Below are 22,805 nucleotides of genomic sequence, written 5' to 3'. Positions count from 1 at the left end.
ACTAGAGTGTCGCTATGCAGTTTCCTATGTCTTGTTTGGGTGGTTACTAGAGTGTCGCTATGCAGTTTCCTATGTCTTGTTTGGGTGATGTCAGGGTGTTGTTGTGGTTGTAAATGTTGTGTGTGGTTGCCATAGTGTTGTGTTGGGTTTGCAAATGTTGTGTGTGGTTGCCAGGGTGTTCTATGTGGTTGCTAATGTGTTTTATGTGGTTGCAAATGATGTGTGTGGTTGCCAAGGTGTTGCTATGCTGTTACATGTGTTGCGTGTGGTTGCCTGGGTGTTGCTATGCTGTTACATATGTGTTGTGTGTGGTTGCCAGGGTACTGCTGTGCTGTTACAAATGTGTTGTGTGTGATTGCCAAGGTGTTGCTATGCCTTTACAAATGTGCTGTGTGTGGTTGCCAGGGTGTTGCTATGCAGTTTCTTATCTGTTGTCGTGATGTTATGGGGTTGTAGTGTTTTCAAATGTTGTGTGTATTTGCCAGGGTGTTCTATGTGGTTGCTAATGTGTTGTGTGTGTGGTTACCAGAGTGTCGCTATGCAGTTTCCTATGTCTTGTTTGGGTGATGTCAGGGTGTTGTTGTGGTTGTAAATGTTGTGTGTGGTTGCCATAGTGTTGTGTTGGGTTTGCAAATGTTGTGTGTGGTTGCCAGTGTGTTATATGTGGTTGCTAATGTGTTTTTTGTGGTTGCAAATGCTGTGTGTGGTTCCCAAGGTATTGCTATGCCTTTACAAATGTGCTGTGTGTGGTTGCCAGGGTGTTGCTATGCAGTTTCTTATCTGTTGTCGGTGATGTCATGGGGTTGTAGTGGTTGCAAATGTTATCTGTGGTTGCCAGGGTGTTGCTATGTGTTTGCTAGTATGTTGTGTTGGGTTTGCAAATGTAGTGTGTATTTGCCAGGGTGTTCTATGTGGTTGCTAATGTGTTGTGTGTGTGCTTACCAGAGTGTCGCTATGCAGTTTCCTATGTCTTGTTTGGGTGATGTCAGGGTGTTGTTGCGGTTGTACATGTGTGTGGTTGCCAGGGTGTTCTATGTGGTTGCTAATGTGTTTTGTGTGGTTGCAAATGCTTTGTGTGGTTGCCAAGTTGTTGCTATGCTGTTACATATGTGTTGTGTGTGATTGCCAGGCTGTTGCTATGCTGTTACATATGTGTTGTGTGTGGTTGCCAGGCTGTTGCTATGCTATTACACATGTGTTGTGTGTGGTTGCCAGGGTATTGCTGTGCTGTTACAAATGTGTTGTGTGTGGTTGCCAAGGTGTTGCTATACCTTTACAAATGTGCTGTGTGTGGTTGCCAGGGTGTTGCTATGCAGTTTCTTATCTGTTGTTGGTGATATCATGGGGTTTTAGTGGTTGGAAATGTTGTCTGTGGTTGCCAGGGTGTTGCTATGTGGTTGCTACTGTGTTCTATTGGGTTTGCAAATGTTGTGTGTATTTGCCAGGGTGTTCTATGTGGTTGCTAATGTGTTGTGTGTGTGTGTGTGGTTACCAGAGTGTCGCTATGCAGTTTCCTATGTCTGTTTGGGTTATGTCAGGGTGTTGTTGTGGTTTTTAAATGTTGTGTTTGGTTGCCATAGTGTTGTGTTGTGTTTGCAAATGTTGTGTGTGGTTGCCAGGGTATTGCTGTTCTGTTACAAATGTGTTGTGTGTGACTGCCAAGGTGTTGCTATGCCTTTAAAAATGTGCTGTGTGTGGTTGCCAGGGTGTTGCTATGCAGTTTCTTATCTTTTGTCGGCGATGTCATGGGGTTGTAGTGGTTGCAAATGTTGTCTGTGGTTGCCAGGGTGTTGTTGTTCAGTTGCTAATATGTTGCGTGTGGTTGCCTGGGTGTTTCTATGAGGTTGCTAATGTGTTGTTGGTCGTTGCCAAGGTGTTGCTATGCTGTTACAAATGTGTTGTTTGTGTGTGTGTGGTTGCCAGGGTGTTGCTAACCTGTAACACATGTGGTGTATGTGGTTTCAGGGTATTGTTATGCTTTTACAAATGTCTTGTCTTGTGTGTGATGCAAGGGTGTTGATGTTATGGGTGGTTGCCAGGATGTTGCTATGCGGTTGCTAATATGTTGTGGGTGGTTACAATGGTGTTGCTATGCGGTCTGCTCTATATTTAACTGCAATAATTGAAATATTAATTGTTCATGTTGTTCTAATCCTGGATGACTTTATTTGTTGATTTTATGTAACACAACAGGAGACATTTATCAGAGTTCTTTGTGTTTGTTGTGTATATTTCTGCTTGTGTGGTATCAAATAAGCTTGGAGCATCATCACTTGTGTCTCTGTTATTTTTGGCGTGTGGTTGTCAGTTTAACGGGGCACAAGCCCAGCTGCCGGACCACAAAGCTCTGCTCCGCACCACAGAGACCGCATGCTCTTCAAACCGGTCTCTGAGCCATATGTGCTACAGATGGGTCAGTCTCTAGTGCTGCCGCGGGCTGGTCTGAGGGTCGAAGGTCATTAATCAGGGATCTAAGTGCTGCTGGACCACAGCAGAGAAGAATATTGTGCCATAATCAGACGTCATCCGCTCTTCAGGGTGATTTATGATTTTTACCTGGAGAATCTCCCAAACAGACACTAAGCAGGACTACCTTGCACTCTAGATATACATTTTTCATTGAAAGTTTAATTTTCTATTGAAGTAGGTCTTTTATAATTATGCCATGTTACTTGTCATCAGTTTTAATTGTGAAATGTGTAACCAATACACACACACACTTTTTTTTAAACTGAAAAATCACAAATTATAACATAGAGACTCTGAAATGTGATCTTATCTTGTTGGGCCAGTAAGCAGCCACCCAGCAACACCCTGACAACCACCTAACAGCACACCTAGCATTCACATGGCAACACCTTTGTAACTATTTAGCACACCCCAGCAACCACCTAGCACACGCTAACAACTACAAAGCAACATTCCTACCACACTTTGAAAGCTGCATAGAAGCACCTTACAGCAACCACATAGCAACACCCTGGCAACCACTTAGCAACACCATTGGAACCACCTGGCACACCCTAGCAACCACATGGCAACACCCTAGCAATCACCTAGCACACCATGGCAACCACATAGCAACACCCTTGCTCACATTTTCAGCAAATGTACAAAGCTAGTTATTTCTGTAATTATTTTTGGTGGACTCTTAACTTGTTGGGCCAGTAAGCAGACACAACACCATTGGAACTACCTAGCACACCCTGGCAACCACCTGTCAACCGCCTAACACCCTGGCAAACACATAGCAACACCCTGGCTAGTTGTTTCTGTCATTCTTTTTGGTGGACTCTTTACTTGTTTGGCCAGTAAACAGCCACCTAGCAACACCCTAGCAACCATATAACAACACAATTTGAACTACCTAGCACACCCTGGCAACCACCTGGCAACCACCTAACACCCTGGCAAACACATAGCAACACTCTGGCAACCACTTAGCAACAAACCCCAGCAACCACATACAGTAGCAACACCCTGGCTTGTTGTTTCTGTAATTCTTTTTGGTGGACTATTAACTTGTTGGGCCAGTAAGCAGCCACCTAGCAACACCCTAGCAAACATATAACAACACCATTGGAACTACCTTAAACACCCCAGCAACAACCTAGCACGCCCTAACAACCACAAAGCAAAACCCTACATTACATGTAGAAACACTGTTGCAACAACCCAGCACATCCTAGCAACCACATAGCAACAGCCTGGTAAACATGTAACACACCCTAGCAACCGCCTGGCAACCACCTAGCACACTCTAGCAACCACATAGAAACACCCTGGCAACCACATAGCACACCCTAGCAACCGCCTAACACCCTGGCAAACACATAACAACACCCTGGCAACCACTTAGCAACAAACCCCAGCTATCACATACAGTAGCAACAACCTGCCTAGTTATTTCTGTAATTCTTTTTTTTTGGGGCTTCCTTGTGTGTGTAAGTGAGTGTGAGAGTGTGTGTGTGTGTGTGTGTGAGAGAGAGTGTGTGTGTGAGGGATTACGAGCTTGAGCAGTCACTGTCTCTCTCTCTGAGCCTCTAATCATTTTTACTGTGAAAGATTTGAGCGCGCTCACTGAGCCACTTACTATTCCACTGCTAGCGTTTGCATGCATGAATCGTTCGCGTCCCTCAATGTTTCCCTCGGAAATGTTGTAGAAACGAAGGAACAATAACTATTGTAAATTCTAGCATAATAATAATTCAGAGCTGAATATGTATGAAAACGAATCACCTTAGTCTTGTGTTGGTTGGTGCTCAATATCATAACTGTTGATGCACTTAGAAAATGTGCATCATGTCAGTGCTTTGGGTCCATTTGTGAGATTCAGTGTTAAATGTTCATGTTCAAGTGTGACTCAGTGTCGTCTCACCCCCGTCTCGCAGCGAGCTCATCCTGTCCAACATTGATGTCGGCGTTTCCGGTAATTGGCAGTGTCATGTGACCAGTTCCCGTGGCAACAGCTCAATCGGCATGGAGATCGTGGTGCTGGAGACGACGGCGCTGTACTGCTCGGCCGAAAGGGTCAGTAGCAACAAGGGTGAATTCAGGTGTGTCTTCAGCTACAGAAGCCCAGCCAACCGTCAGCAACATCACACACACACACACACACACACACACACACACACACAGATGCCGTTACGGCACTTAAAAATCACTTCACTGTAATTGTGATGCATCAATGCCTCATTTTTCCTGTGTTGTTCTTTAATGTCAGTTTTCTGATTGGTGCTTCTATAGCTTCATGTTCTGTGTTTATGCAGGACACGCCTGTAATGGGCTGGAAAATCAGCCTGTTGTTACCAGAGGAATTAGTGTCATTTATTACTGAGCCTTTGTGCTTCACTCACAGCAACAAATGGACACAAACCTCAAGTGAACATAATCAATTCCCCGAAAGGACACTTAAGTCAAACATGCATTGCCGTTCAAAAGTTTGAGGTCAAACATTTATTACACCCGAGCAACTGCATAGCAACACCTTGGCAACACCCTAGTAACAGCATTGCAACATCATTGCAACCACCTAGCACACACTAGCAACTACACAGGAACACCCTGGCAACACGCTTCAACCACCTAGCAACATCTTTGCAAAACTCCTGGCACACTCTGGCAACCACATAGCTTCACCTTTGCAACCATATAGCAACACCCTTTAACCACCTAGCAACATCTTTACAAAATTCTAGCACACCCTGGCAAACCAGCTAGCACAGCCTAGTTACCACATTGAAACATCCTTGCAACCACATTGCACACATTAGCAACTACACAGGGACAACCTGGCAACCACATAGAAACACCCTTGCAATCATATAGCAACAACATGGCAACCACCTAGCACACCCTTACAAACTCCTAGCACACCCTAGCCACCACAAATCAACACCCTGGCAACCACACAGCAACACCATGGCAACCACATAGCAACATCCTTGCAACCACCTAGCAACACCCTTGCAACCACTCAGCACACTCTGGCAACAACCTAGTAACACCCTGGCAACCACATAGAAACACCCTTGCAACCACCCAGGAAACCACACAGCAACATCCTTTTAACCACCTAGCACACCCTAGCCACCACAGATCAACACCATGGCAACCACACAGCAACACCATGGCAACCACATAGCAACATCCTGTCAACCACCTAGCAACACCCTTGCAACCACTCAGCACACTCTGGAAACCACATAGCAACATCCTTTCAACCACCTGGTATCACCCTTGAAACTAAATAGCAACACCCTGACAACCACATAGCAACATCCCGGCAACAACCTAGCAACACCCTGACAACTACATAGCAACACCCTTGCAACCACCCAGGAAACCACATAGCAACATCCTTTTAAACACCTAGCACACCCTAGCCACCACACAGCAACACCATGGCAACCACACAGCAACACCATGGCAACCACACAGCAACACCATGGCAACCACATAGCAACATCCTGTCAACCACCTAGCAACACCCTTGCAACCACTCAGCACACTCTGGAAACCAGATAGCAACATCCTTTCAACCACCTAGTATCACCCTTGCAACTACATAGCAACACCCTGACAACCACATAGCAACATCCTGGCACCAACCTAGCAACACCCTGACAACCACATAGCAACACCCTGACAACCACACATAGCAACACCCTTGCAACCACCCAGGAAACCACATAACATCCTTTTAACCACATAGCAGCACCCTGGCAACCACATAGCAACACCATGGCAACCACATAGCAACATCCTGTCAACCACCTAGCAACACCCATGCAACCACTCAGCACACTCTGGAAACCACATAGCAACATCCTTTCAACCACCTAGTATCACCCTTGCAACTACATAGCAACACCCTGACAACCATATAGCAACATCCTGGCAACAACCTAGCAACACCCTGACAACCACATAGCAACACCCTTGCAACCACCCAGGAAACTACATAACATCCTTTTAACCACATAGCAACACCATGGCAACCACATAGCAACATCCTGTCATCCACCTAGCAACACCCATGCAACCACTCAGCACACTCTGGAAACCACATAGCAACACAATTTTTGATCCAATAAATGCCGTCTTGGTGAGCAGAAGAGACTTCTTTCAAAAATATTTTAAAAATGTTACCGACCCCATACTTTTGAACGGTAGTGTAAATGTCTGAATGTTGTGTTATAATTGCCAAATATCACCGTCAGTGCAATTTATTGTGAATAAAGATACTCAAACACACTTAGTTGGTTGGGTTTTGAAATGCCAAATCAATATATGCAGTGTTAAACATGAAGACAGTCAGTATTGCGTTGTGTTTATTGGACGATGTTGATCACAAATCCACTAAAAAGACTTCAAACATGCAGAAGACTGACACTTGATCTGCTGAATCACATGCTGTGTCCTCAGATGGCCGAAGACATTGGCTGGCTTCATGGCCTTCCTGCCGTGTGCTGTGGCCAGCGTTAGCTCCGCCCCTCAGGAGAAGAGGGCGTGGCGGAGGTGTGACCGCACGGGCCGATGGGCGGAGCATGACTACAACCAGTGCTCATATGCAAGCCAGTTCACACGCAGCCTGCATGAACTCACACAGGTCTGTAACCTTCATATCTTTATCATCATTATCAACAACAGCAAATGAGTTTTATTGGAGTCTTCGATGCCTGGGCAACAAACGCTGTTATCCTGCTGGAATCGCTTCTGGCACGACACACCTGATTATACTGAGCAGATGTTCAACTTGACCTTGATTTACTGAATCAATTGTGTGTTAAAGCCTGAGAGCTAAGGGATTCTTGAGATTTGATTGGCTCAGGCCCTCTTTTTATTTCCTCATGTCTCAATAATCTTCACAATTAGTTATTTAAGTTTCTTTGGACCTTTACACATGCTTGACATAATCTGACACGCACACACACACACACACACACACACACACACACACACACACACACACACACACACACACACACACACACACACACACACACACACACACACACACACACACAGAGCAGCCAAAACACAGGATTTAACTAGTAGAATTGGGAAAAGAGCATATAAACTACCATTTAAAAGTTTTGGGGCCGTGGTTCAGTTTTGTAATGTTCATAAAAGAAGTGTCTTCTGCTCACCAAAGCTGCATTTATTTGATCAAAACTACAGTACAAAATTGTGAAATATTATTACAGATTAAAATAACAATTTTAAATGTGAATATATATATATAGTAAAGTGTAATTTATTCCTGTGATCAAATCATCATTACTCCAGTCTTCAGAGTCACATGATCCTTCACTAATCATTCTCATATGAGGATCTGATGCTCAACAAACATGTATGATTATTATGATTACCCAGCATACCCTGGAAACCACATAGCAACACCTTTCAACCACATAACAACACCTTTCAACCACATAGCAACAACCTGGCAACCACCTACACACCCTGGCAACCACATATCAACACCCTTCAATCACATAGCAACATCCTGTCAACTGCATAGCAACATCCTTGGAACCACCTAACACAACCTAGCAACCTAGTTACCGCATAGCAACATCCTTGAAACCACCTTGCACACACTAGCAAACCTGGAAACCACAGAGCAACGCCCTTGAAACCACCTTGCACAAACTAGCAACCTAAAAACCACATAGCAACATCCTTGCAACCATCTTGCACACACTAGCAACTACACAGTAACATCCTGGCAACCACACAGCATACCCTGGCAACCACATAGCAACACCCTGGCAATAACATAGCAACATCCCATCAACTACCTAGCAACACCATGGCAACCACATAGCAACATCCTATCAACACTCTGGCAATCACATAGCAACATTCTGTCAACTACAAGGCCATATCCTGTCAACCACCTAGCAACACCCTGGGAACCATATAGCAGCATTCTGTCAACCACCTGTCAAACACCTAGCAACACACTGGCAATCACATAGCAACATCCTGTCAACCACCTAGCAACACCCTGGCAACCACATAGCAGCATTCTGTCAAACACCTAGCTACACCCTGGCAACCAGATAGCAGAATTCTGTCAACCACCTAGCAAAACACCCTTGCAACAACATAGCAGTATTCTGTCAACCACATGGCCACATCCTGTCAACCACATAGCAGCATTCTGTCAAACACCTAGCAACACCCTGGCAACCAGATAGCAGTATTCTGTCAACCACCTAGCAACACCCTTGCAACCACATAGCAGTATTCTGTCAACCACATGGCCACATCCTGTCAACCACATAGCAGCATTCTGTCAACCACCTAGCAACACCCTGGCAACCACATCGCAACATCCTAGCAACACCCTGGCGACCACATAGCAGCATTCTGTCAGCCACCTTGCAACACCCTGGCAACCATATAGCAGCATTCTGTCAACCAACACCCTGGCAACCACATAGCAGCATTCTGTCAACCACCTAGCAAAACACCCTGGCAACCACATAGCAGCATTCTGTCAACCACATGGCCACATCCTGTCAACCACATAGCAGCATTCTGTCAACCACCTAGCAACACCCTGGCAACCACATCGCAACATCCTAGCAACACCCTGGCAACCACATAGCAGCATTCTGTCAACCACCTAACAACACCCTGGCAACCACATAGCAGCATTCTGTCAACCACCTAACAACACCCTGGCAACCATATAGCAGCATTCTGTCAACCACCTAGCAACACCCTGGCAACCACATAGCAGCATTCTGTCAAACACCTAGCAACACCCTGGCAATCACATAGCAGCATTCTGTCAACCACCTAGCAACATTCTGTCAACCACCTAGCAACACCCTGGCAACCACATAGCAGCATTCTGTCAACCACATGGCCACATCCTGTCAACCTCATAGCAGCATTCTGTCAACCACCTAGCAACACCCTGTCAACCACATCGCAACATCCTGTCAACCACCTAGCAACACCCTGGCAACCACATAGCAACACCCTGGCAACCACATAACAGCATTCTGTCAACCACCTAGCAACACCCTGGCAACCACATCGCAACATCCTGTCAACCACCTAGCAACACCCTGGCAACCACCTAGCAACATCCTGGCAACCACATAGCAGCATTCTGTCCTGGCAACCACATAGCAGCATTCTGTCCTGGCAACCACATAGCAACACCCTGTCAACCACATAGCAACACCCTGTCAACCACATAGCAACACCCTGTCAACCGCATGGCAACACCACGAGGCAATATTGGAGTGCTCATTAATATGCTGCAGTCATCACACTCTCCTGTAAAGATCCTGGTCTCTCTCTCCCAGTCTCCAGTGAACGTGTCCAGTGCGCTGGCGGTGGCGCAGCAGCTCTCCTCTCTCACCAGCAGGGCGGCGCTGTTTGGAGACATGATGGATGTGATATTTGTCACTCACCTGGTAGAAAGACTCACACGCCTGGTGGATGATGTCAGAGAGGTGAGAATCCCATCCCATCATGCCTGTTTAATCCATCAGGCATTTAGATGACACAGTTTTAACACAAACAAACTAATGTGAAGCAGCAGGTCAGATTTCTGTAAATAAACTCTGTGTTTTAAATACACAATAACCAGGTTTATATCATCAACAAATCCAATTTGTTTCAATCTCATTCATTTTTACTTATTAAATATTCTAGGCATGTTCATACATAACTGAATACACTTTCACAATGCTCCGATTTATGTTGATTATAAGCCGTTTAACTTAACTGTCACCGTCCCACATGTGGGGCGCCTGGCGCTCTTTTTTTGATCGACTTTTTTCGTTTCATATATTTAAGTAATTATCATAAATTAGGTATCATTTGAAAGCTTACAAACTCAAAAAACGTTTTGAAATCGGACATTGTGTTACCATGGAAACGGTCCTCTAAATTATTCTAGCGGGCTCCTCCCCTAGTGGGCGGCGTCATGTTTCATATTACAACAATTATTTTAACTACTTTATAATTAAAATCTTTTCCAATCTTGACAAAACGCATATCGTCGGAAAGGTCTGAGTCTCAAGGGTTCATATTTGGTGACTGTTTTGTGATGGAAGTGATATTTGGACAGAAATTTACAGGAAAATGCATAAAAAAACAATCAATGGAATTTGAATGACACCCGGTGGCTATTTTTGGTACAGCACCCTAAACAAAATCTCATGGGGACTTTAATTTTTGTGAAATCAACTTCAAATTTGGAACACAACTTGGTTAGACATATGGCTTTGATTTTATAGTAATTTTATAGTAAAACATTTTTTGTAAAATATATATTTTATATGAAATAAAAAATATTTAGGACAGTATTTTTCATTTACAGTTGATTTAAACTTCCATAACTTTTTCATACTTTGAATTGCTTTCACTTCAGCAATAATCTGCAGAGTGTCTTCTTTAAAACTTATATATATTATATATATATATTAGGGCTGTCAAAAGATTAATCGCGATTAATCGCATCCAAAATAAAAGTTTGTGTTTAAATAATATATGTGTGTGTACTCTGTTAATTATTTTTTATATATAAATACACACACATTCATGTATATTTTTACGAAATATTTGCATGTATATACTGTATATACATTTATATAATATATAATATATATAAATATAAATGTTTTATATATAAAAATATTTTTTTCTTAAATATATACATGCTTGTGTGTGTATTTATATATAAATAATAATTAACAGAGTACACACACATATATTATTTAAACACAAACTTTTATTTTGGATGCGATTAATCGCGATTAATCTTTTGACAGCCCTAATATATATATATATACTATATTCCAAAGGATTCTTGAATTACAGTCCTTTAAGTTTCAAGTGTATTCTCAAAAAGGGGGGTGTCAGTTAAGGGGTTAAATAAATGCATTTTGAAAATATGCAGATGCATACAGTTTCATTTATGCACGACTGACACTTATGCATCTCATTACGTTTATTAGTTTGTTTATGTTAAAACTGTAATCCAAATGCACGGACGTCTTCAGATGTAAATCTTACATGCATTGGTTCGTCTGCGTGTGTGACTCAATCTGGTCCTCGCGCTCTGCTACTGTGCAATTTGAGTCACTGCACATTGTTATCAGCTATTTTCAGCTTTAAGTGTTATGTACACATGTTCGGGGAACACGTTTAGCATTTTAATAACACTGGCAGATGGGCTCGTGGAGTGTGTGCATGAGGAGAAAACAGACTGGCTTCGGGGACATTTGTATTAATTACTTGACAGAAGTCGAGCCGTTCCTTCCATATGTGACCTTCGGGCCAGACACACACTCCACGCTGAGTATGCAAACATTTGCACGCATTTGGAAGAGGTTTTTTATTGACTGTGCATTCAAAGTTGACATTTTATATGTGCATTCACTGGGAATCAAGCAACAATGCACACCCTCATAGGAGTCCTCACGTTCATCACTAAAAGTTCTCTAAAGGTGACCGAAATCCCATACCTTTAAAGAACATTAGACTTTAGGGGGGCGTTCCATTTTGGTTATTCTATGATTATACAGCAACATTACTAATTTGGGGCATTTTCAGCTCTGCACCCCCCACCGACCCACCCGTGGGTCCAATATTGCATCATCATAATCATTTGAGAAAATCTATAAGTTGTTCAGCACAAAAACTAAACATATATGGTATCGTTTGAAAGATTAGAACCCTTGATAACCCAATCACTTTTGCATTTATGTTACATAGAAAAAGATAATATGGTCTGAATTTGACCCCCCCCCCCCCCCCCCCTTGAGAAAATCATATAAATAATATTTAATTTCAGATTTATATCACACAGTCTCACCAAATAATAGACAAATCATATATTAAATGAAAGCTCTCGCCCTCAAGAATATCACTGTGCGATTTATTTATTTCACCGATCCAACACTTAACAGTAACGTTGACTTTACAGTGATACTCTCTGACTGTGAATGTTTGGCTGAATTGTTTGCTTTATTTCATGTATAGGTTATTATACCTTTTACTTATACTTTTGTATTATTGATCAAACATAAACTTAACAAAAAGAGTCTGTGTTGTGTTTCATGTCATTTAATGTTATCACAGTGATAATCTTATTGTCTGAACCAGATATTAATATACAGATTTGTTGTCACTACTAGAGCAAGCTCCTTATTGGTTAACGCGGCGTGAATATTCTATTAACGCGCGCCGCCTCATTCGCGCGGAATATGTATTTGACACATATTCAATAAAGTATCAGGGTTATAATAGTTCACTAAAACCATTAAAAAAACGTCATTATTTGAAATTAAATTAAAAAAAGAGATAAACAAAGCTGATATGGCCTACTGACTAAAACAGAAATACAAAGTTTTAAAAACGATATAGATATTTTTAAAAAACAAACAAAAAAGTAAATTGAGCTCTTTCGTGTATTTTTAATGTCATAAACAAAATGATGTCAAAATGTCAGTTCATGTGACAGTCGGTTATGTGATGCTTAAATGCTTAATGTATTACAATTTAACTAAACTCATTAGATTTTAGGAGACTAAATCTACTGTAGAATTAGTCGTATGATATTTAGTCGACTAAAACTAGACTAAAGCTAAAAACAATTCAGGTGACTAAAATATGACCAAAACTAAATAAAAATGTGCTGTCAGAATGAACGCTGGTTCTGGTTCAGGTTCTGGTTCAGGTTCTGGTTCTGGTTCTGGTTCTGGTTCTGGTTCTGGTTCTGGTTCTGGTTCTGGTTCTGGTTCATGTTACCAGGCAACGGCCTTGACCTCAGCGGGGCGTTCTGGGATCATCTCGTTTCTAGCGGGACATGTTAATGCTAATGCTTTTGCCTAAGATGTGCCATGAAATGCTGAATCTACAGCTCTCGTGACCAAAGCCGCGTGTTCGTGTAAGATTAGCACAAAGCTGCTTTACGGGTGAATAAAAACACAACATGACTTTATCTGAAGCGCACACTTCATTTCCAGCCCTCTTTAACACTAATGCTGCTCCTTCACTGCCTATAGCTACAATAATGTATTCCAGTCGGGGTTCAAAGGTCGTTTAAGGGCTTTAAGGTCACATAAGAGCTGTGAATATTGCCCATGTTTGCTCTATTATTCCAGTAAATGAGATATAACCTTCAGTTCTGCTATAGAGACTCATCTGTATCACCAATATCAGTGCTCTTATGGCTTCTACAAGACATGAATTCAGTTGAGTTCAGTGGTTTATGGAGATTAACTGTGCATGCAATGCTAATGTTCTTCAGTGTTTCTGTCATTCTTAAATCAAGAATCATTTAATGGAGAAGCAACATGACTGAAGATATGAAGTGTTCAAGTGATCAACATGCTTAAAACAAGGAGAAATACATCTGCCAATGGGGTCAGATAATCAACTTAATTCAAAGGGAAAAATAGATTATTCTGGATTATTTTGACTCCATTGTCAGATTTTTTTTTCTTGTTTTAAGCGTAAATTCTCTTCATTTGGATTCTCCAGTAAATGTGTCTTGATCATGTTAAAGAGAATCTATGATGCACTTTCTCAAAGACTTAAAACATATTACTAGAAGCCTTTAGTTTAAGTCACAGAATAGAATAAAATAGAATAGAATAGATGATGATAGAATTGAATAGAATATAATAGAACATGATAGGATATGATAGAATAGAATATGATAGAATAGAATATGATAGGATAGAGGATAGAATAGGATAGAATATGATAGGATATGATAGAATAGAATATGATAGGATATGATAGGATAGAATATGATAGGATATGATAGAATAGAATATGATAGGATAGAATAGGATAGAATATGATAGAATATGATAGGATATGATAGAATAGACACCGGAAGTAAGGGATGCCGTCAAGCTGAAGAAGGAGTCCTATCGGGCCTGGCTGGCTTGTGGGACTCTTGAGGCAGCTGACATGTACCGGCAGGCTAAGCGGACTGCAGCCCGGGTGGTCGTGGAGGCAAAAACTCGGGCCTGGGAGGAGTTCGGTGAGGCCATGGAAAAAGACTATCGGCTGGCCTCGAAGAGATTCTGGCAAACCGTCCGGCGCCTCAGGAGGGGGAAGCAGTGCCCTACCAACACTGTTTACAGTGGCGATGGGCGGCTGTTGACCTCGACTGGGGATGTTGTCGGACGGTGGAAGGAATACTTCGAGGATCTCCTCAATCCCGCCGCCACGTCTTCCATTGAGGAAGCAGAGGCTGGGGGCTCAGAGGAGGACTCGTCCATCACCCGGGCTGAAGTCACCGAGGTGGTCAAGAAACTCCTCGGTGGCAAGGCACCGGGGGTGGATGAGATCCGCCCTGAGTACCTCAAGTCTCTGGATGTTGTGGGGCTGTCTTGGCTGACACGCCTCTGCAGCATCGCGTGGCGGTCGGGGACAGTGCCTCTGGACTGGCAGACCGGGGTGGTGGTCCCTCTTTTTAAGAAGGGGGACCGGAGGGTGTGTTCCAATTATAGGGGGATCACACTTCTCAGCCTCCCCGGGAAAGTCTATGCCAGGGTACTGGAGAGGAGAATTCGGCCGATAGTGGAACCTCGGATTCAGGAGGAACAGTGTGGTTTTCGTCCTGGTCGCGGAACACTGGACCAGCTCTATACCCTCTACAGGGTGCTGGAGGGTTCATGGGAGTTTGCCCAACCAGTCCACATTTGTTTTGTGGATTTGGAGAAGGCATTCGACTGTGTCCCTCGCGGCGTCCTGTGGAGGGTGCTGGGGGAATATGGGGTCCGGGGTCCTTTGCTGAGGGCTGTCCGGTCCCTGTATGACCGAAGCAGGAGTTTGGTCCGCATTGCCGGCAGTAAGTCAGACTTGTTCCCGGTGCATGTTGGACTCCGGCAGGGCTGCCCTTTGTCGCCGGTTCTGTTCATAATTTTTATGGACAGAATTTCTAGGCGCAGCCAAGGGCCGGAGGGTGTCAGGTTTGGGGACCACACGGTTTCGTCTCTGCTCTTTGCGGATGACGTTGTCGTGTTGGCCCCTTCTAACCAGGACCTTCAGCATGCACTGGGACGGTTTGCAGCCGAGTGTGAAGCGGCTGGGATGGGGATCAGCACCTCCAAATCCGAGGCCATGGTCCTCAGTCGGAAAAGGGTGGCTTGCCCACTCCAGGTTGGTGGAGAGTTCCTGCCCCAAGTGGAGGAGTTTAAGTATCTAGGGGTCTTGTTCACGAGTGAGGGGAGGATGGAACGGGAGATTGACAGACGGATCGGTGCAGCTTCTGCAGTAATGCGGTCGATGTACCGGTCTGTCGTGGTGAAGAAAGAGCTAAGCCGTAAGGCGAAGCTCTCGATTTACCGGTCAATCTACGTTCCTACTCTCACCTATGGTCATGAGCTTTGGGTCATGACCGAAAGGACAAGATCCCGGATACAGGCGGCCGAAATGAGCTTTCTCCGTAGGGTGGCTGGGCGCTCCCTTAGAGATAGGGTGAGGAGCTCAGTCACTCGGGAGGAACTCGGAGTAGAGCCGCTGCTCCTCCACATCGAGAGGGGTCAGCTGAGGTGGCTCGGGCATCTGTTCCGGATGCCTCCTGAACGCCTTCCCGGGAAGGTGTTTCGGGCATGTCCAACCGGGAGGAGGCCCCGGGGAAGACCAAGGACACGCTGGAGGGACTATGTCTCCCGGCTGGCCTTGGAACGCCTCGGTGTCCCCCCGGAAGAGCTAGAGGAAGTGTCTAGGGAGAGGGAAGTCTGGGCATCTCTGCTTAGACTGCTGCCCCCGCGACCCGGCCCCGGATAAGCGGAAGAAGATGGATGGATGGATGGATGATAGAATAGAATAGGATAGAATATGATAGGATATGATAGAATAGAATATGATAGAATATGATAGGATATGATAGAATAGAATATGATAGGATAGAATAGGATAGAATATGATAGAATATGATAGGATAGAATAGAATAGAACATGATAGAGTAGAATAGAATAGGATAGAATAGGATAGAATACATTTTGGGGTTTCTGAGTTGATCCTAAAATATATACAAATAAAACATAAATAAAATAAAATAAAATATAAAATAATAAAATAAAATAATACAAAATAAAAAGAAATACAATAATTAAAAGAAATTACAAAGTAAATAAATAACAAAAATAAAAATAATACAAAATAAAATAAAAATAAATGTATAAAAATACAATAAAATTATTTAAAAAAAAAAAAAATTCAAAATAAAATGAAAAACATTAGTTTATACATGGCTTGCACTATTTCATTGGCTTTGTACTGCTCAATGACAATAAAGTTCTAATTGAATTATTTTAACTCGGGTGCGTTTCACACTGAAGTTCATCTAAACTCTACCAGAAGCCGACAGTGACATTTAAAATATGAATATGACATATGCAACATATTTCAAAGTCTCTCTGTATGTTCTGTCTCCACTAGAGCAGGTTTTCCTGCTTGAGTGTTGATTATTCCTCATATTCTCCAGTGTTGCGGCTCCTCTCTTCCCAGTCTGTCAGTAACTCTCGGTTTATTTCCTGTCTCTATGAAGCCCCTCCTTCTGAAAAGCACACTGTGCTCTGATTGGTCGGCTGGAGCAGTGTGTTGTGATTGGTGTTTGGGAAATGTCCCGCCCCTTACATTAACCGGCAGTTTCAACACACTAACTAACTAACTCAACCAGGCCCCGCCCCTTTATTCTGCGCATTAATTATTATAATGAGGAATACTGTGATGTGTTTGTTCCTGGAAGAAACTCAAGATGGAGGAGTTCAGAAACACTGATATAGAGAAGAACTCAACTTCACACACTGAAGAAAGATGGAGATGTGGTTGTGTGTGTGATGTGAGTGTGTTTGTGTGTAGTTGTGAGTGATGTGAGTGTGTTTGTGTGTAGTTGTGTGAGTGATGTGAGTGTGTTTGTGTGTAGTTGTGTGTGTGATGTGAGTGTTTGTGTGTAGTTGTGTGAGTGATGTGAGTGTGTTTGTGTGTAGTTGTGTGAGTGATGTGAGTGTGTTTGTGTGTAGTTGTGTGAGTGATGTGAGTGTGTTTGTGTGTAGTTGTGTGAGTGATGTGAGTGTGTTTGTGTGTAGTTGTGTGAGTGATGTGAGTGTGTTTGTGTGTAGTTGTGTGAGTGATGTGAGTGTGTTTGTGTGTAGTTGTGTGTGTGATGTGAGTGTAGTTGTGTGAGTGATGTGAGTGTGTTTGTGTGTAGTTGTGTGAGTGATGTGAGTGTGTTTGTGTGTAGTTGTGTGAGTGATGTGAGTGTGTTTGTGTGTAGTTGTGTGAGTGATGTGAGTGTGTTTGTGTGTAGTTGTGTGAGTGATATGAGTGTGTTTGTGTGTAGTTGTGTGAGTGATGTGAGTGTGTTTGTGTGTAGTTGTGTGTGATGTGAGTGTGTTTGTGTGTAGTTGTGTGTGTGATGTGAGTGTGTTTGTGTGTAGTTGTGTGAGTGATGTGAGTGTGTTTGTGTGTAGTTGTGTGTGTGAGTGATGTGAGTGTGTTTGTGTGTAGTTGTGTGAGTGATGTTAGTGTGTTTGTGTGTAGTTGTGTGAGTGATGTGAGTGTGTTTGTGTGTAGTTGTGTGAGTGATGTGAGTGTGTTTGTGTGTAGTTGTGTGTGTGATGTGAGTGTGTTTGTGTGTAGTTGTGTGAGTGATGTGAGTGTGTTTGTGTGTAGTTGTGTGAGTGATGTGAGTGTGTTTGTGTGTAGTTGTGTGTGATGTGAGTGTGTTTGTGTGTAGTTGTGTGAGGGATGTGAGTGTGTTTGTGTGTAGTTGTGTGAGGGATGTGAGTGTGTTTGTGTGTAGTTGTGAGTGATGTGAGTGTGTTTGTGTGTAGTTGTGTGAGTGATGTGAGTGTGTTTGTGTGTAGTTGTGTGAGTGATGTGAGTGTGTTTGTGTGTAGTTGTGTGAGGGATGTGAGTGTGTTTGTGTGTAGTTGTGTGAGGGATGTGAGTGTGTTTGTGTGTAGTTGTGTGAGTGATGTGAGTGTGTTTGTGTGTAGTTGTGTGAGGGATGTGAGTGTGTTTGTGTGTAGTTGTGTGAGTGATGTGAGTGTGTTTGTGTGTAGTTGTGTGAGGGATGTGAGTGTGTTTGTGTGTAGTTGTGTGAGTGATGTGAGTGTGTTTGTGTGTAGTTGTGTGAGTGATGTGAGTGTGTTTGTGTGTAGTTGTGTGAGGGATGTGAGTGTGTTTGTGTGTAGTTGTGTGAGTGATGTGAGTGTGTTTGTGTGTAGTTGTGTGAGGGATGTGAGTGTGTTTGTGTGTAGTTGTGTGAGTGATGTGAGTGTGTTTGTGTGTAGTTGTGTGAGTGATGTGAGTGTGTTTGTGTGTAGTTTGCTTGTGATGTGAGTGTGTTTGTGTGTAGTTGTGTGAGTGATGTTAGTGTGTTTGTGTGTAGTTGTGTGAGTGATGTTAGTGTGTTTGTGTGTAGTTGTGTGAGGGATGTGAGTGTGTTTGTGTGTAGTTGTGTGAGTGATGTGAGTGTGTTTGTGTGTAGTTGTGTGAGGGATGTGAGTGTGTTTGTGTGTAGTTGTGTGAGTGATGTGAGTGTGTTTGTGTGTAGTTGTGTGAGGGATGTGAGTGTGTTTGTGTGTAGTTGTGTGAGTGATGTGAGTGTGTTTGTGTGTAGTTGTGTGTGATGTGAGTATGTTTGTGTGTAGTTGTGTGAGTGATGTGAGTGTGTTTGTGTGTAGTCGTGTGAGTGTAGTTGTGTGTGATGTGAGTGTGTTTGTGTGTAGTTGTGTGTGTGATGTGAGTGTGTTTGTGTGTAGTTGTGTGAGTGATGTGAGTGTGTTTGTGTGTAGTTGTGTGTGTGATGTGAGTGTGTTTGTGTGTAGTTGTGTGAGTGATGTGAGTGTGTTTGTGTGTAGTTGTGTGAGGGATGTGAGTGTGTTTGTGTGTAGTTGTGTGAGTGATGTGAGTGTGTTTGTGTGTAGTTGTGAGTGATGTGAGTGTGTTTGTGTGTAGTTGTGTGAGGGATGTGAGTGTGTTTGTGTGTAGTTGTGTGTGTGATGTGAGTGTGTTTGTGTGTAGTTGTGTGAGTGATGTGAGTGTGTTTGTGTGTAGTTGTGTGAGTGATGTGAGTGTGTTTGTGTGTAGTTGTGTGTGATGTGAGTGTGTTTGTGTGTAGTTGTGTGAGTGATGTGAGTGTGTTTGTGTGTAGTTGTGTGTGATGTGAGTGTGTTTGTGTGTAGTTGTGTGAGTGATGTGAGTGTGTTTGTGTGTAGTCGTGTGAGTGTAGTTGTGTGTGATGTGAGTGTGTTTGTGTGTAGTTGTGTGTGTGATGTGAGTGTGTTTGTGTGTAGTTGTGTGAGTGATGTGAGTGTGTTTGTGTGTAGTTGTGTGTGTGATGTGAGTGTGTTTGTGTGTAGTTGTGTGAGTGATGTGAGTGTGTTTGTGTGTAGTTGTGTGTGTGATGTGAGTGTGTTTGTGTGTAGTTGTGTGAGGGATGTGAGTGTGTTTGTGTGTAGTTGTGTGAGTGATGTGAGTGTGTTTGTGTGTAGTTGTGAGTGATGTGAGTGTGTTTGTGTGTAGTTGTGAGTGATGTGAGTGTGTTTGTGTGTAGTTGTGTGTGATGTGAGTGTGTTTGTGTGTAGTTGTGTGAGTGATGTGAGTGTGTTTGTGTGTAGTTGTGAGTGATGTGAGTGTGTTTGTGTGTAGTTGTGTGTGATGTGAGTGTGTTTGTGTGTAGCTGTGAGTGATGTGAGTGTGTTTGTGTGTAGTTGTGTGAGTGATGTGAGTGTGTTTGTGTGTAGTTGTGTGAGTGATGTTAGTGTGTTTGTGTGTAGTTGTGTGTGATGTGAGTGTGTTTGTGTGTAGTTGTGTGAGTGATGTGAGTGTGTTTGTGTGTAGTTGTGAGTGATGTGAGTGTGTTTGTGTGTAGTTGTGTGTGATGTGAGTGTGTTTGTGTGTAGTTGTGAGTGATGTGAGTGTGTTTGTGTGTAGTTGTGTGAGTGATGTGAGTGTGTTTGTGTGTAGTTGTGTGAGTGATGTGAGTGTGTTTGTGTGTAGTTGTGAGTGATGTGAGTGTGTTTGTGTGTAGTTGTGTGAGTGATGTGAGTGTGTTTGTGTGTAGTTGTGAGTGATGTGAGTGTGTTTGTGTGTAGTTGTGAGTGATGTGAGTGTGTTTGTGTGTAGTTGTGTGTGATGTGAGTGTGTTTGTGTGTAGTTGTGTGTGTGATGTGAGTGTGTTTGTGTGTAGTTGTGAGTGATGTGAGTGTGTTTGTGTGTAGTTGTGTGAGTGATGTGAGTGTGTTTGTGTGTAGTTGTGTGAGGGATGTGAGTGTGTTTGTGTGTAGTCGTGTGAGTGATGTGAGTGTGTTTGTGTGTAGTTGTGTGAGTGATGTGAGTGTGTTTGTGTGTAGTTGTGTGTGATGTGAGTGTGTTTGTGTGTAGTTGTGAGTGATGTGAGTGTGTTTGTGTGTAGTTGTGTGAGTGATGTGAGTGTGTTTGTGTGTAGTTGTGAGTGATGTGAGTGTGTTTGTGTGTAGTTGTGTGAGTGATGTGAGTGTGTTTGTGTGTAGTTGTGAGTGATGTGAGTGTGTTTGTGTGTAGTTGTGTGAGCAGCTGCTGGTGATCGGCAGTGATATGATGCAGGTGGAGGAACACGTGCTCTGGATGGCCCAGAGTGAAGCGCGCGCCTGCACGCGGATCGTCCAGTGTGTGGAGCGGATCGCAGATCTCGCGCTCAACACAAACACCTCCGTCATCTCAAAGGTGAAGCTCGTCATTCACACACTGCAACCTTTACACAACAACACATAGCTAAATTAAACTAAATAAAAAAATATTAAATTAAAATATTTTATTTTTAATAATTATAATTTTTTTAATTATTTTTTTTCTTTAATTTAATTTAATAAAAAATAATAATAATAAACAAATAATAATAAAATATAATTAAATGTAATTTTGTATAATAATTTTTAATAATAATAAAATAAATATTAAATTTAATTAAAAAAATATGTAAATAAATAAAATAATAAAATATTTTTTTATAATTTAATATTTTTATTTATTTAATTTAATTAAAAAAATAAAATAAAATAATAATAAGCAAATAATATTAAATTACATTTTTAATAATAATTTTTAATAATAATAAAATAAATATTAAATTAAATTTAAAAAATATATAAATAAATACAATAAATTATTACATTTATTTTATTTTATTATTGTATTTATTTATATATTTGTTTAATTAAATTTAATATTTATTTTATTATTATTAAAAATTATTATTAAAAATGTCATATTATTTGTTTATTATTATTTTATTTTAATTTTTAGATGAAATAAAATTCATGAAAAATAAAATAAAAAATTACATTAAATTATTACATTTTTTACATTTTATTTTATTAATGTTATTTTTATTTTATTTTATTTTTCTTTCATTTAATTTAATTAAAAAAATCGAATTAAATAATATTAAATTAAATTCAATTAAAAATCAAAAATCTAATATTTGTAATAATAATAAAATAAAATATTAAATTAAATTCAATAAAAAATATAATAAATAAATAATATAATAAAATAAAATAATTATATATTAGTTTATGCTTGGGTTGCATTATTTCATTGGCTTTGTACTGCAACTCTGCACAGTGACAATAAAGTTGACAGTGATATTTACAATATAAGCATGACTCATATACAACCAATGCACAGGTTGAAGAAAAGAAAGAGAATAAAAGCAAAACAACAAAAAGGACAAACATGGAGAGTAAAAAATAAGGTTGTCACTACTAATATTTCAGTAGTCGGTACCAATACCAGTCAAATTTCACAGTTCTTTGTATTAATTTTGAAACACATTTCAAATTATTTTGTTTTAAAACTTTTTTGAAAATGAAATAAATAAATGAAAAGAATGATTATAAGTAAATATTACATTAAAACATGACATATTGTTCAGTTAGATCAACATTGCATTAAAGGTCCCATGGCATGGCATTTTTCTATTATTTTATAGTGTTTCCTGAGGTGTACTTATATTATTAGTATGATTTTTACATCATAAAATGTCATAATTTAGAAATAAAAGGCATTTTTTCTATACTGATGTTTGCCCTGTGGCTGAATGCCCTGCTTCAAGAGGCGTGTCTGCTGTGAGACTTCAGTAAAAACGCCCACTGTTGTGATTGGCTGACATCTTTGCATTTTAAATGAGCGGAGGGGGCGTGGTTTAACGAGGCACGAGCAGGCACGAGTCTGCCAGAGAGACGGATGGACCGGAGTTCACTTCTCATCAGTTCTCTCAGCATGTCTCAGTTCAGGGTGAACTGTTGTAGTT

The 22,805-nt window shown here is 41.6% G+C and overlaps 1 protein-coding gene across 1 annotated transcript in view; it reads left to right on the top strand.

Moving 5' to 3' along the window:
- Positions 1-22,805, top strand: part of adgra1b (adhesion G protein-coupled receptor A1b) — a 253,522-nt gene that overhangs the window by 108,342 nt on the left and 122,375 nt on the right. Inside the window, exons 8-11 of the mRNA XM_079843277.1 lie at positions 4,392-4,556; positions 6,928-7,111; positions 9,834-9,983; positions 21,056-21,217. Coding sequence (XP_079699403.1) covers positions 4,392-4,556; positions 6,928-7,111; positions 9,834-9,983; positions 21,056-21,217 — 661 coding nt within the window. The remainder of the gene's footprint in view (positions 1-4,391; positions 4,557-6,927; positions 7,112-9,833; positions 9,984-21,055; positions 21,218-22,805) is intronic.

Source organism: Gobio gobio (assembly GCF_949357685.1).
Source record: "Gobio gobio genome assembly, chromosome: 18".
Taxonomy (NCBI): Eukaryota; Metazoa; Chordata; class Actinopteri; order Cypriniformes; family Gobionidae; genus Gobio; species Gobio gobio.
This window is presented reverse-complemented; position numbering and strand designations above follow the sequence as displayed.